Source organism: Artibeus jamaicensis, unplaced genomic scaffold (genome assembly GCF_021234435.1).
Source record: "Artibeus jamaicensis isolate MK-2021 breed Jamaican fruit bat unplaced genomic scaffold, CSHL_Jam_final contig_685, whole genome shotgun sequence".
Taxonomy (NCBI): Eukaryota; Metazoa; Chordata; class Mammalia; order Chiroptera; family Phyllostomidae; genus Artibeus; species Artibeus jamaicensis.
Window position 1 is genome coordinate 17,758,048 of NW_026521924.1, and position 15,656 is coordinate 17,773,703.

A 15,656-nucleotide genomic window follows, 5' to 3' on the forward strand; every position below is an offset into this window, starting at 1 on the left:
AGACCCCACTTTATATCTGTGATATAATTTCTCCTTAATACATCCTTAGGATGAAAGATAAGGGACCATTATCCCATTTATTAACCTAAATGAGGCTCAGAGATTCACAATACATTTTTCAATGACACACAGCTTGTGTATATAGTATACTTTGAGAGGCCAAAGTATCAGACCAGTCAATTCAAGGTGTAGCAGTAGATGGCTCAACCTCACAGGACATTCTAAGGCCTTGGTGTTACTGAGCAGGTTTTATGACTGTTCCTATTTTTTGTTTGGAGAAGAGATTATATTCCCTAATGACTTTTTTTCTGATGTATTTCAGGGAAGGCAATGAGCCAGAGGAGACCACCCAGATCACATACCATGAACTTCTGGTCCAAGTGTGTCAGTTCAGCAATGTTCTCCGAAAACAGGGTGAGCGAAGAGGTGGGGGGAGGGGACTGAAGGGCCTGACCTTGGGGTATCTGAGGACTTGGGAGAAGGAGACGAGGGATGGGCAGAGTCGGGAATGGGACTAGAAGAGGTCAGCTGGAGGGGTGGTGGTGATGGTAGCTGGATGAGAGGGAGGGAGTAGCAGCAGGAAAGATCCATGGTCTATGTCCTTTATGTGCAGGCGTTCGGAAGGGCGACCGAGTGGCCATCTACATGCCCATGATACCGAAGCTTGTGGTAGCAATGCTGGCATGTGCTCGTCTTGGGGCTCTGCATTCCATTGTGGTAGGAATTTGGGCTGGAAAACGGGCCTATTGGGGAATGGGGCCCTGAAGAAGTAGATTGGATCTGGAAGAGAGGATCTTAAGAACCAGACTAAGTAGTTAAAATGTTGTTTTCTTTTTTTAAATCCTCACCCAAGGACATGCTTAGAGAGGAGAAGGGGGTGAGAGAGGAAGAGAAACATCCATGTGAGAGAACAACATCTTTGGTTGCCTCTTGCACGTGTCCCGACCAGGAACCAAACCTACAACCTAGGCATGTCCCCTCTCTGGGAATTGAACCCAAGAACTTTCAGTCTATAGAATGATGCTCTAACCAACTGAGCCACACCGACCAGTGTTAGGATGTTTTTGTTATAGGTTATTAGTTATTCCGTTTCTTCTAGGACCTTAACTTATAGACTCTAAAGATTTTATTAATGACTCCTTTCCTTGTTCACTTAATCCCTGGGCCCTCACTCCCTTGGTCTTTTTTTTTTTTTTTAATTGATTGATTTAAGAGAGAGAGCAGGACAAAGGGAGAGAGACACACACACACAGACAGAAAGACAAACAGATACTGATTTGTTGTTCCACATTTATATGCTTTCATTGATTGCTTCTAGTATGTGCCCTGACTGGGGAATCAAACCTGCAACCTTGGTGTATAGGGATGATGTTCTAACTAACTGAGCTATCCAGCCAGGGCTCTCTCAGTCTTTCTTTCCTTCCCTAGTTTGCAGGCTTCTCTGCAGAATCTCTATGCGAACGGATACTGGATTCCAGTTGCAGCCTTCTCATCACTGCAGGTGACTAATTTTCTCACTACTTCTCCAGAACCCCTACACTCCAAGCCTTTGTTTCGATGAGCTAGTTGGAGTTTGGGACTGCTTAGTGTAGAGGGTAGGGACTGCCTACTGTGTAGCTCCTGGTTCTACCTCAGCGAACCCTCTGTCTGCTCAAATCAGATGGAAGAGTTAAGAAGCCCTCTCAGGAAGGACTCTGAATATTGTGCTCACTAGGGATAAGGGGTAAGGAGTGTGGTGCCTTCCTAAGGCCTGGAATGTCTGTTGCTCCCCAAAGATGCCTTCTACAGGGGGGAAAAGCTTGTGAACCTGAAGGAACTGGCTGATGAGGCGCTGGAAAAGTGTCAGGAGAAGTAAGTGTGTTTGGCCAGTTGGCTACTACTCTGAGTCAACTGGGCCTTTTCCCAGTGCCATTTCCCCTTTGTCCCGCCTACCCTGGATGGACATGGGTGGCTTCTAACAAGTTCTCTTTTGAGCCAACCATTCCACCACTTAAGGCTTTTCTTTCCTCCAGGGGTTTCTCGGTGAGATGCTGCATTGTGGTCAAGCACTTGAGGAGGTCAGAGCTGGGCACAGGTGACTCTCTCAGCCAGTGCCCACCGATTAAGAGGCCATGTCCAGATGTGCAGGTGAGTCTGTTACTGGTATGCCCTCCTCTGGGCTCAAATTGATTTCCTTTTCCTGCCCAGGAAGTTCCTGATGTCCTTCTTTTCTTCATTATAATTCTGAGGATCTGAGAGCCATCACAGGAATGCCTCCCCTGGAAGGACTGGCTGGGAGCTGGGGGACTTTGAACTTGAAAGTGGTTAGGGAGCCCTTTGCAACTTGGGACCTTCGCATGAGACATTGTAAGGGAGACTGGTTGTGGTATCCTGATGGGCACGAGGGACCTTCAGGGCTTGTTCTTGGGTTAGAAATGGGCTGACTTGGGTGATGAGATACAGTCATCTTCATTACTGGTCTGTGGCTTGGGGTGGGCTACCTGTGGAATCCCACCACGAAAGGACTATCATCTGGCCCTCAAGATATTGTCCTTATTAGAAAAGGAGTCAGCCAGAGGTTTGGGGCACACTGACCCTTCCCTCCCACTTTCCTATACTTGGACCTTGCTCACCATACTTTCTGTGGGCTCTTAACAGGGTAAGCTGAAAGAGAAACCCAAGCACATCTGGCCCCAGGTATCCACCTCTGCACTGCCTTGGGCACTGTTTTCCTGCGTGCTTGTCTGTGTGTCCATTTGCTCTTTGCTTGTTTGCCCCATTGAGATGACTGCCAGACCTAACCCCCTTATCTCTGCCCTGGGGTCCTTTGCCATTTAAGTCACTTCCAAGGGTTGTGAAGAGGATTGCCGGTTGCTACCTCTCCGAACTAGTATACAGCATGGCTCTCAGTGAGGCAGCGACAGACAACCCATTTTTCTCCTGCTGCTCAGGACCATTGTGGGACAGAGGACCAAGTAACCTATCAGAAAGTCTTTACTATGCACTTAACTGGGGCAGAGCCAGGAGAGACGAGGAAGGCAAGTAGAGTAGGTATAGACCTTAACATTGGGAATTCACCATCAAGTTGGGGAGGTAGATATGTATTACAAATGAAAGCCTAAGTTCTGTATAGGACAGCAGAGAAGAAGATTCTAAAATACATTTTTATACTATTTTGGGATTTACAAACTGCATATAAAGTCTGATAAAGTTAAGTGCTAAATTGGCCCTAGCTGGTGTGGCTCAGGGGATCGATTGCCACCCTGCAAGCCAAAGGGTCGCTGGTTTGATTCCTAGTCAGGGCACATGCCTGGGTTGTGGGCCAGGGCCCCTGGAGGGGGTGTGTGAGAGGCAACCACACATTGATGTTTCTTACCCTCTCTTTCTCCTTCCCTTCCCCTCTATCTAAAAATAAATAAATAAAATATTTTAAAAAATTAAGTGCTAAATTGAACAAAAGTTACATTGTAGGTGGTTCTAAGAAGGGAAATCTCTTAAGTGGGGACTCAAAGCAGACTAGTGTAGAGGAGAGACTGGGTTTAGAGTCCAGAAACCAATTTTTAGCTGTATGACCTTGAATAAGTTGCCTTTGCTCTCTGGGCTTCAGTTCCCTCACCAGTAATGGAGAGATGATGATGCATGCTTAAAAGGAGACTACTTTCCTTATTAACATAAAGCAGAAAACCGATAATTCCTCTGGGTTTTACCTCATTGGGTTTCTTACCTAAATCTGCTATGATTATAACATCTTAGGCTAATGATAAATATAATCTTCCTTTTTGCTATTCTCATTAGTATGGTAGAGACAGGTCTGATTCCTAGGGGACACAGTTTCCTTTTTAAAAAAAAAAAAAGTGTTGATACCATTACAGAAGTCCCCTGTTTTCCCCCTTTGCCTACCTCTATCCAGCCCAGCCCCTTCCTCCCCTGGCCTTCACCACACTATTGTCTGTGTCCATAGGCTATTGCATATATGTTCTTTGTCTTGAGAAAGAACAACAAAGTTGGAGGGATCACAATACTGGATATCAAACTATACTACAAAGCCACTGTAATCAAAACAGCCTGGTACTGGCAGAAGAACAGGCATATTGATCAGTGGAACAGAATACAGAGCCAGAAATCAACCGTTTTTATTGTCAATTAATAGTTGGCAAAGGAGTCAAGAGAATACAATGGAGTAAAAACAATCTCTTGAATAAATGGTGTTGGGAAAATTGGACAGGTATATGAAAAATAAAAGAAACTAAACCACCAATTTACACCAAACACAAGAATAAACTCAAAATTGATAAAATGTAAATTAATGTAAATTACAAAACCATAAAAAATCCTAGAAGAAAACATAGGCAGGAAAATCTCAGACATGTCACATAGCAATATTTTTGCAGATATACTTCCTAGGGCTAGGGAAACAAAGGAAAAAGTAAACAAGTGGGACTATATCAAACTAAAAACCTTATGCACAGTAAAAGATGCCATCATCAAAATGAAAAGGGAACCCACTATATGGGAGAACATACTTGCCAATGATACTTCTGGTGAGTGGTTAATTTCCAAAACATATGAAGAGCTTATTCACCTCAACATCAGGAAGAAAAACCATCCAGTTAAAAAGTGGGCAAAGGACCTGTATAGACACTTCTCCAAACAGGACATAGAGACAGCCAATAGACATGAAAAGATGCTCAATGACACTGTTTCTTTTTAAAACTCATGCAGGAACCTAAGACTTTTTCTCTGGAAGGAGGGAACAAACTCAGTGATTAAAGCATAGGCTCTGGAGCCAGACTACTTGGGTTTAAATCCTGGCTCTTTCACCTGCTACTACGGGAGCTTGGTCAAGTTATGTAAGCCCTCTTGCCTCAGTCTCCCCATCTGTAAACTAAGGATAATAGTTGTACCTAATGGATGGGGTTTTGTCAATATATGCAAGGTGTTCAGCACATAGTAACTACTCCATAAATATTAGCTTTTATTGCTTTTAACATAGGCTGGCATTTCTAAGAGGGAAAACAGAAAAAAATAAATAAATTCTTGTAATTCTTTAATACCAGAGATCTCCAGGCCACAGGCTCCTGGATTTATTTATGTTCTTGGAGGTGAAAACTGTTACCAAAAAACCAAGACCATAAAAACAGGCTTACAAAGTCCAGGTTTCTTGGCCTAAGAATTGCGGTCAAAGATGCAGAATTCTTGGCAGAGATCCAAACCCCCTCATCCTTAAGCAATCTCTAAGGATGGGCCTACACAATTTGTTATGTGTCGTCCTCAACTATGTCACCTTTGAGCTTCCTCATGTTTCTCTAACACCTGGCATCTGTCCTCCCCGAGGCCGTCCTGGTCCATGTTTGTGGTACTAATTGAACTCTTGCCCTACTTCCTGGTACTGGTTATCTTCTCCACACAGGAAGCATGCCCCTTCCCCCGCCTCCCCTTCTTAATCCCACATCCACAACGTAAACAGAGGGAGAAGAGGGAGAGAAACATCGATGTGTGACAGATACATTGATGGGTTGCCTCTTGCACACCCCCAACTGGGGACCTGGCCTGACACCCAGGTGTGTGCCCTAACTGGGAATTAAACTGGCAACCTTTCAGTTCACAGGCTGGCATTCAATCTACTGAATCACACTAACCAGGGCAGGTAACAGTTTTATAACATTATAAAAGTCCTCTCATTGTCACATTGTAACTCATTGTTACATGTACTTTTTCTGACAATTCACACCACTGCTGTAGACTGGCAGTATTTGCCCAAAGCCGTATTTGCACACTTCTGCTTAAATACATTAATGATGCCCTGGCTGGTGTAGTTCCATGGATTGAGTGCAGGCCTGTGAATGATAAGGTAGCTAGTTTGATTTCCACTCAGGGCACATGCCTGGGTTGTGGGCCAGGTCTCCTGTAGGGGGCATGCAAGAGGCATCCACACATTAATGTTTCTCTGCCTCTCCCTCTCTTTCTCCTTCCCTTGCCCTCTCTCTAAAAATAAATAAATAAAATCTTTAAAAATAAATAAATATATTAATGACCTCATTTAAAGTAGATCATTTGGCAAGAAAAAAAAGTTTTCATGTGACAAGGTATGTGTAGAACTATATGGCTATTCCACTAAAAAAATAGGGTGTGTTTTTTAGCTCACTGGCAGCTGTCTCTCTCTTTTTTCTTCCTAAATTTTTAACGGTGCCTCACTTGGCCTGGGCTTGTCATTCTTATGATGCTTATATGCTGAAAACATCAAATTCTCTAGACTAAGGGGCAGGTAGTAGAGAAAGGGGAGAGTGGTGAGAGAGTTATTTTATAATTTATCAAGGTATGTGTCTAATACTTTGAGGGTTTTTTTAACCAAATATATACATAATAGATTAGCATATAGACATACAGCAGGAGTAGGATGTTTCTCTTACACTATCATGTCTTCCTGCCAGTCAGGGCCATCGAACATACGAGAGGTTAATGAATATGACAGGGCTTTGAGACAATTAAAGTAAACCTCAAACAGTTCCCATCATCATACCCTTACATTCATCTCCCCGAGGAGTTCAGCAGAACTGAAGTAACTTCCATCTTTCTGACATTCATCGGTTTTCCCCATCCCCAGCATAACCCAAGGCTTGGTGTTTACTATTGGATGATACCTTTCTCTTTTGATACTCCCCAAATCCTGTGAGACCATTGGGACAAAAACAACTATCCTCATTTTAATAAGGGGTAACAAGGTAAAGTGACTTGCCCAAGTGACTTGCTTAGAAGTGGCAGAACTGGGATTGAAGATCAGTGCAAATTTTGGACAAATTTAGGGAATTTTGCTTCAGCAAAACTGTCTGTTCAATAGGTGATATAACCAGGAAAGAAAACAGTTTCAAGTAGAGTTTAGAAAAATTTAGGGATGACAGATTCAAAAATAGTTACCAAAGGCACTCCGTTATAGGGAGACATCCCTCTGGGAGAAGTCCATTTTGGTCCTTCTCCACCAACTTAAAAAAAGACCTCCTGATGCATGGAATCTCAAGTAAATGTATTTAGGGAAAACTCATTGGTAACTGTGATATAAAGGCAGAGGGAGATCAAGGGCAGGTCCCTCCAGACAGAGAATGAGGTCTGGACCTTCAGGAAAAGGCACTTGGACCAAGATCTGTTGACTTCTTTCATTACTAACGGACAGGGCCAGATGCCTGCCTTGTCTGCAGGCTCTGACTAATTTTGCATTTCTGAATTGTGTGGTGTTCGCATCCCTGCTGATAAGCCACTAGTCCCACAAGTATATATGTGTGTATGCAGGTCTGTGTGTGCATATTCATTCATCCAACAAAAACTTATTGAGGACCTTTAAGTACCAGGCATTTTGCTAGGTACTGGGAATATAGGTGGCAAAAAAAGACAGACATCCCACTGCACTTATGGAGGTCACTATCTAGTTGGGGAGACAGTAATCAAGCAACTAAAATAACTAGAAATATGTGCTGTGTGGGAAAGAAATATGGTGCAGTGATCAAGAATAATAGCAGGGGTGATGCTGGGAGTGGGAAGCTACCAGATACTCTTCAAGGAAAGCCTTTCCCAGGTAACATTTAAACTAAGAATTGATGGATGAGAAGAGACCAACCAAGGGGCCCTCCTCAGTCTGAGGGCCAGGTGAGCAGGAACTCTGGAGTGGGATGTGGGGAGCACCCAGGAACATGCTGTTCAGTTCCTGTTCTCTCTGCTCTATTCCACCCTCGCAGGGCCCTTCCTCCCTTCCACAACTCCCACCTGCCAGTCCCACCCCAGCCCCTCCACGTGCCAGGTATCTCCTGCCCCCATCTTGAGCTGTTTACAGTTCTTTCCTGCCCATTTCTGCCTTTCTTCTCCTGCAGATCCCTTGGAATGAGGATGTTGACTTGTGGTGGCATGAACTCATGCAGGACGCAGGGGACGAGTGTGAGCCTGAGTGGTGTGATGCTGAGGACCCGCTCTTCATCCTGTACACCAGTGGCTCCACAGGCAAACCCAAGGCAAGTGTGAGAGCGCACATGTGCACATGTATGTATAGCGTGTAAGGGTGAGAAGTGAGTTTCTGAGGGAGCATTTAATGATATCAATTTTAGTCTACAACCCTGAGTTTCAGAAATGTCAATTACCTTTTCTAAATCAAATTAAGACATTAGGTTGTGAGGCCCAGATGAGATAATTTAAGTGAGGGCTTTTATATTGCCCTCACTTAAATGAGAAAAACACGAGTCTGTGTGGCTTGTATCAATGTTTTTTGCCCATGCCTACATGGTTTGGTTGAAGGAGAACTGCCCTGTCAACTCAAGGCCAAGGGTAGGCGCAGGGAACTCTCTTGGGCTTCTAGACTACAACTTTTAGAGTTCAGCTCCTTTAACATGCCACAATTTAACATCTAGTCCACGGGTGTCAAACTCATTTTCATTGGGGGCCACATCAGCCTCACGGTTGCTTTAAAAGGGCTGAATGTGATTTTAGGACTGTATAAATGTAACTACTCCTTAACTAGGGGCAAGGAGCTCAGTGCTGCTGCTGGTAGAGGCAAGGTGTTGGGTCGGATAGAAGCAAGGTGGAGAGCCAGATTCAGCCCATGGGCCTTGTGTTTGCCACAGGGACTAGATCACTAGTCCCTGTCAGGGCACAGTGGAAGCCAGAAATACTTAAGAAAACTCAGACTACTTCCGGCAAAGATGGAGGCATAGGTAGATACACTGTGCATCCTCAAACAACCAAAAGAAGGACAACAACAAACTTAAAAACAAAAAACAACCAGAACTGACAGAAAATAGAACTCTATGGAAGTCCGACAACCACGGAGTTAAAGAAGAAACATTCATCCAGACCTGTAGGAGGGGCGGAGGCGGGCAGCTGGGCTGAGAGGATTCATGGCACGCTGGTGGCTGGCGGAGTGGAGGAACAACTAGAGAGTGAGATACCGCGCAACTTTACTTCCAGTGCTGAGAAATTAAGCCTCAAAGCCTCTAACTGAAAACATCTGTGGGGGTTGCAACAGTGAGAGAAACTCTCAGACTCACAGGAGAGTTTGTTAGAGAGACCCACCAGCTCCTAGAACAAACACAAAGCCACCTACCCAGGAATCAGTACCTGAAGGGCCCAATTTGATTATGGGTAGCAGGGGAAGTGACTAAAAACTAGCAGAGAGCAGAGCAAGTGGCTTTGTTCACTCTCGAACATATGTCACAATTCAGCAACATGGGCTGCCCAGCCCCCACCCCTGCCACAACACCTAAGGCTCCACCCCTTACTAGTAGCAGGTATACTGAGACAAAAAAAAAGAGGCCCAAATGAAAGAACAGATCAAAGCTCCAGAAAAAATACAATTAAACAATGAAGATAGCCAGCCTATCAGATGCACAGTTCAAAACTCTGGTAATCAGGATGCTCACAGAATTGGTTGAATATGGTTGCAAATTAGAGGGAAAAAAATGAAGACTATGAAAAGTGAAATAAAAGAAAATGTACAGGGAATCAATAGTGACGGGAAGAAAACTGGGATTCAAATCAACAGTGTGGACCAGAAGGAAGAAAGAAACACTCAGCCAGAACAGAGTGAAAAAATAAAAATTCAGAAAAATGAGGAGAGGCTTAGGAACCTCCAGGACATATTTAAACATTCCAACATCCTAATCATAGCGGTACCAGAAGGAGAAGAAGAGCAAGAAATGGAAAACTTATTTAAAAAGTAATAAAGGAAAACTTCCCCAATCTGGCAAAGGAAATAGACTTTTAGGAAGTCCAGGAAGCTCAGAGAACCCCAAAGAAGTTGGACCCAAGGAGAAACACACTAAAGCACATCATAATTACATTACCCAAGATTAAAGATAAGAGAATCTTAAAAGCAGCAAGAGAAAAGGAGACAGTTACCTACAAAGGAGTTCCCTTAGGACTATCAGCTGATTTCTCAAAAGAAACCTTGCAGTCAAGAAGGGGCTGACAAGAAGTATTCAAAGTCATGAAATGCAAGGACCTACATCCAAGATTACTCTATCCAGCAAAGCTATCATTTAGAATGGGAGGGCAGATAAAGTGCTTCCCAGGTAAGGTCAAGTTAAAGGAGTTCATCATCACCCAGCCCTTATTCTATGAAATATTAAAGGGACTTAACTAAGAAAAAGAAGATAAAAAATATGAACAGTAAAATGACAACAAACTCACAATTAACAACTGAACCTGAAAACAAAAACAAACAACTAGAACAGTAACAGAATCACAGAAATGGAGATCACATGGAGGGTTATCAGCAGGAGAGTGAGGGGAAAAAGGTACAAAGAATAAGAAGCATAAATGGTAGGTAGGAAATAGACAGGGGAGGTTATGAATAGTATAGAAAATGGAGAAGTCAAAGAACTTATATGTACGACCCATGGACATGAATGAAAGTGGGGGAATGTGGGTGGGAGGGGCTATGTGGGGTGGAGGGGAATAAAGGGGGGAATGGTACAACTGTAATAGCATAATGAATACAATATATTTTAGAAAAAGGAAAAGAAAAAGAAAACTGTTCCAGTGACTTGAAAGATGTCACTCTGCCTTTCACCTAGTCCATCCCTAAATTATTTTCTCCACATGCTTTGGAATATCCCTCAATGAGCCTTTAGAAACGCAGCTTTGGTCTCTGTTTCCCAGGGATGGGATATTGATGGAGTAAGAAAAGATTGTCTGTTTTTCTCTACTCTCACTCTGTCAATGTGTAATGTGCACGAATGCACAACAAAGACACCGTCTGTGAGTGTACTCACGGTATTCATGTATGAGAGTAATGTGGGTGGCTCTGAAATACCATCTTAAGGTCCAGGTGTGAATGATGGACTGACGTTACATGTGTGTGAGGTACTACATGGAGAAAAGGGGATGGAAGAGAGAAGGATGGTGTGAAAGGAGCGCTGGTGGTCAGTGGCAGTGAGCCCAAGCCCCATCCTGAGGCCTTCTTCTTCCCCCAGGGTGTGGTGCACACAGTTGGAGGCTACATGCTCTATGTGGCCACAACCTTCAAGTACGTGTTTGACTTCCATCCAGAGGACGTGTTCTGGTGCACAGCAGACATTGGCTGGATCACTGGCCATTCCTATGTCACCTATGGGCCACTGGCCAATGGTGCTACCAGTGTTTTGGTAAGAAGGGAGCTTGGACCCATAACTACCTGGCCTACTTAAGGGGTGGACAAGGTGGACAGGGGTGGACAAGGTGATCCAGGATGACTGCCTCCCAAGGCCATTTGGTCTAGAGGCAGTAGGACTTACACAGTTCTGAGGGGATTGTGAATCCTGAGTGAGAAGTTCTTTTGGCTTCTTTGGTAAAGGAGTGAAGTCATGGGTTTGTCAGAAAGGGCAAATTACTGAGCCTGGGGGATGGTGGGGGAATGGAGGAGCCATTGGAAAGGACCAGAAATGACCAGCCTTCCCTGGGGTTAGTTTGAGGGTATCCCCACATACCCAGATGTGAGCCGCATGTGGAGCGTTGTGGACAAGTACAAGGTCACCAAGTTCTACACAGCACCTACGGCTATCCGCCTGCTCATGAAGTTTGGAGATAAACCTGTCACCAAGTGAGACCCCTCCCCAGCTGCTGCCCCATTGGTGTCCCTTAGAACAATTGGCCTTTGTGCAGTCATTTTCATGCCACTGTTCCAACTCCCTAGCCTGGAATGGGGGTGGGTGGGGAGAAGAGCCTGGGTATGTGTTCCTGATTTCTCTTTCTCCACATCCCTGCCCAAAGGCATAGCCGGGCATCCTTACAGGTGTTAGGCACAGTAGGTGAACCCATCAACCCTGAGGCCTGGCTATGGTACCACCAGGTAGTAGGTGACCAACGCTGCCCCATCGTGGACACCTTCTGGCAGACAGAAACAGTGAGTAAGGGGTATAGAGGTTGGGGCTCAGAGATAGTGTGGGAAGACTAACTCAAACTTCTGATCTCTGACTTCCGCAGGGTGGCCATATGCTGACACCCCTCCCTGGTGCAACACCCATGAAGCCTGGTTCTGCTGTGAGTGAGGCTCCCTTGGCTGGCCCTGGGCTAGACAGGGCTAGAGTCTCGGGGCATTTGGTCTAAGTAGAGGGTGGAGAACTGAACTGAGATGTGTGATGAATTTGGGGCTCTCCTCCATGGGAGAGGTGGAGTTGTGTCAGAATTGCCTCATTTCTCTCTTTGGGTCCTGTCTCCTGTTTGCTTCTAGACCTTCCCGTTCTTTGGTGTAGCTCCTGCAATCCTGAATGAGTCTGGGGAAGAGTTGGAAGGTGAAGCTGAAGGCTATCTGGTGAGGCCCTGGCCCTTGGGAGGTTCTTAGAGGAGTGAGGGGAAAGGGTGCACCAGGGGATACTGTACTTTGCTTCAGAGTTTAGAACCTAATCTCTCCTGGTAGCTGCTGTGATTAAAGTTCCATAGTTGAGGGTTTATCACTTGCAGAGATCCTGCAGGGAATTGTTCTGGATTCCACATTTGCCTGCCTCTCTGCATTTTGGCCCACGAGGCTCTCAAGGACTCTGCTCAAAGATTCCTGATGGTGCCTTTTTTGGGTCTGGAAGACTTAGTCCCAACTCTTCCTTTGACAAACATTCTAATGTGAAAGGAAGCTTCCTAACATATTGGGAAGTCATATAGGCTCCAGAATCAACTTGCCTGAATTCAAATCCTGGCTCTGCCTCTTCAGTGACCTCAGATAAGTTACCTAACCCTTCTGAACCTAAATTTCCTCAATTGTAATATAGGGTTATAATAGTACCTTTGTCTTTTGTGGTTACTGGATTAAATTAGATGAACCATGTGAAGTTTAGCACAGAACCTAACAGTACTTGATAAATGTTAGCTGTCATTGTGATTGTTGTTTTAGAACTCATAACATTCACCCCACTTCACTTTTACTAAAAACAAATTAGTAACAAGGGCAACACTTGAATCCAGCCAGGCCTTCTGCCTCTTAGCCATCATCTGATCTGTCTGCCACAAGATATTATTGATTGGGAAGGAATTTACTCATGAGTGGGCCCCACATTTTTATTCTGTTTTCATTTGCATCAAACTGGCTCTGCTTTCCTGAGGGGATTATCCAAAATGAGACTCACATTTGCTAAGTGCTTATCGTCAACATAACATTGTGCTAGGCATCTTCCACCTGCTATCAATTTAATTCCCAGATTATTTTCTCTGATTTACAGGTGAGGATCCTGAAATTCAGATAGGTAAAGTTACTTTCCCAAGGTCACAAAGCAGCACAGTTGGGATTCCAAACCTGGATTGTCTACCTCCAAAACCTATACTTTGTAGTACTTCTCAGGAATGGCATCCGGGCCATTTATCCTCAGATTTGGCAAAGCTTGGATTATGTTTCAGTGAGACAGAGTAACAGATGTTGACCACTGTGCCTTCCTTACTCTCCAGGTATTCAAGCAGCCCTGGCCAGGGATCATGCGCACTGTCTACGGGAATCATGAACGCTTCGAGGCCACCTACTTTAAGAAGTTCCCTGGGTACTATGTGACAGGAGATGGTGAGCCTTGGCTATCCCCTTCCCACACTTCCTAACAAGACATGTACCTTCCCCTCCCATTATCAGGAAGAGTTGACTAAGGGTGAAGAAGCACAAGGAGAGAAAAATGTGTCCTATGTATTAGAGCTTCAGAGACCATAAGGGCAGGAAGGGTCTCAGTGTGGTGCCATCTGAGATTTGATGTATGAGGAATGACGTTTTTGTTGTCATTGCTCCTATGTTGAAAAGGATGGGGCATATGGCAGTATTATGTCACACGTGTCCCCCATACCTGGAGCCTGTTTGCCCATATGTCCATCCACCTTTGCACTCATCCACAAATATTTACTGAGCATCTAGTATGCCCAGGCACTGATCTAACCATGGGGATAATACCATGAATAAGGCAGGCAAGGTCTCTGCTCTCATGGGGCTTACTTTCTATTAAAGGAATACAGACAATAAACTCAGCAAACAAGTAAATAAGCTTGTCTTAGTGATGAGTGCTGTGAAGAAAAAAATGCTCTTAGTAAAGTAATGGGATAAAGAGTGTCTGAAGGCATGACCATATATGGGATGATGAGAGAAGGCTTCTCTCAAGTGACATATGACCACAGACCGGTTAGGTGAGAAGGAGCCAGTCATGGGAAAATGTGGAGTAAGTGCAAGTGTTCTGTGCAGACACGTGCTTGGAATATCTGAGGAACAGACTGAAGCCTGTGTGGCCAGTGTGTAGTGAGCTAAGGAAGAATGTTAAATGAAGTTGAAGAGATAGATAATATAAGGCCTTATGGGCCATGGTGAAGTTTGATTTTATCCAGTGTACAATGGGAGGCTTTTAGGGGTTTTGAGCAGAGAACTTGATGAGGACTTATTTACTATTTAGAAAATAACTTTGCCTTCCCTGGCCAGTGTAGCTCAGTTGGTTGAGCATCGGCCTGTGAACTGAAATGTCACCATTTCAGTTCCTGGTCAGGGCACCTGCCTGGGTTGCAGGTTTTGTCCTTCATCAGGACACCTACAAGAGGCAACCAATCAACACTTCTCTCTCACATTGATGTTTCGCTCCTTCTCTCTCTCCCTCCCTTCCCCCCTCTAAAAAAATAAATACATAAATATATTTTTTAAGATTTTATTTATTCACTTTTAGAGGGAAGGGGAGGAGAAAGAGGAGAGAAACATTAATGTGTGGTTGCCTCTTGTGCGCCCCCTTACTGGGGACCTGGCCCACAACCCAGGCATGTGCCCTGACTGAGAATTGAACTGGCAACCCTTTGGTTTGCAGCCCACCTTCAATCCACTGAGCTACTATAGCCAGGGTGAATACATTAATATTTTTTAAAAAGAAAATAACTTTTCCTAATTTATAGAGAATAAACTTGGTGGGTATATTAGTTATCTATTGTGGAACAAATTACCTCCAAACTTGGCAGCTTAAAACACCAAATATTATATTATCTCATACAATTTCAGAGAATCAGCAATGCAGAGTGTCTTAGCTGGTGGTTCTCATTCAGAGTCTCTTGAAGGTTGCAATCAAGCTGTTGTTTGGGGCTGCAGTCATCTGAAGGTTTGACTGATCCTGGAGGACCCACTTTCAAGCTTATTCATGGGGCCCTCGGCAGGAACCTTCAAGTCCTTGCCACTTGGGCCTCTCTATAGGGCTGTTCATGATGTGGCAGCTGGCCTCCCCCAGAACAAATAATGAGATAATGCAACCAAGATAGAAGCCACATTGTCTTCTATAATGTAACCACAGAAACAACATTCCATCACTTCTGCCAAATTATATTGCTCACATAGACTAGTCCAATGAGAAAGGGCTACACTGGGGTATGAATAGCAGGAGGTGGAGATCAGTGTGGCCATTTTGGAGCCTGGGTCACCACAGTGGGCAAGCACAGAAGCAGGAAGACTTGCTAGGAAGCTAGTGCAGTGGGTAATATGGATCGTGTACCCTTCTCTGGGGTATTACATTGTGCATTTCTCCACTTCCCAGGCTGCCGGCGGGACAAGGATGGCTATTACTGGATCACTGGCAGGATCGATGACATGCTGAATGTGTCTGGTGAGGGCCAGGGACCATTTTCCCTTCTCATTAGCCCTGCTCTGCCAGCAACTCCCAGCTAAAGTCTTTTGAGAGAGCCAGGATGTCCTTTGGCCAGACCATGTTTGGAATGAAGCATCCAGTTCTGGGCCC

General features: G+C 44.6%; 1 protein-coding gene across 2 annotated transcripts in view; it reads left to right on the top strand.

Moving 5' to 3' along the window:
* Positions 1-15,656, top strand: part of ACSS2 (acyl-CoA synthetase short chain family member 2) — a 58,230-nt gene that overhangs the window by 40,423 nt on the left and 2,151 nt on the right. Inside the window, exons 3-16 of one of the 2 annotated variants that reach the window (XM_053671031.1) lie at positions 323-414; positions 614-717; positions 1,429-1,501; positions 1,776-1,851; positions 2,013-2,127; positions 2,638-2,676; positions 7,839-7,976; positions 10,932-11,102; positions 11,403-11,536; positions 11,707-11,839; positions 11,920-11,976; positions 12,167-12,247; positions 13,369-13,477; positions 15,456-15,524. In XM_053671031.1, the coding sequence (XP_053527006.1) occupies positions 323-414; positions 614-717; positions 1,429-1,501; positions 1,776-1,851; positions 2,013-2,127; positions 2,638-2,676; positions 7,839-7,976; positions 10,932-11,102; positions 11,403-11,536; positions 11,707-11,839; positions 11,920-11,976; positions 12,167-12,247; positions 13,369-13,477; positions 15,456-15,524 (1,391 nt within the window). The remainder of the gene's footprint in view (positions 1-322; positions 415-613; positions 718-1,428; positions 1,502-1,775; positions 1,852-2,012; positions 2,128-2,637; positions 2,677-7,838; positions 7,977-10,931; positions 11,103-11,402; positions 11,537-11,706; positions 11,840-11,919; positions 11,977-12,166; positions 12,248-13,368; positions 13,478-15,455; positions 15,525-15,656) is intronic. The other variant, XM_037164339.2, reaches the window with a different exon arrangement.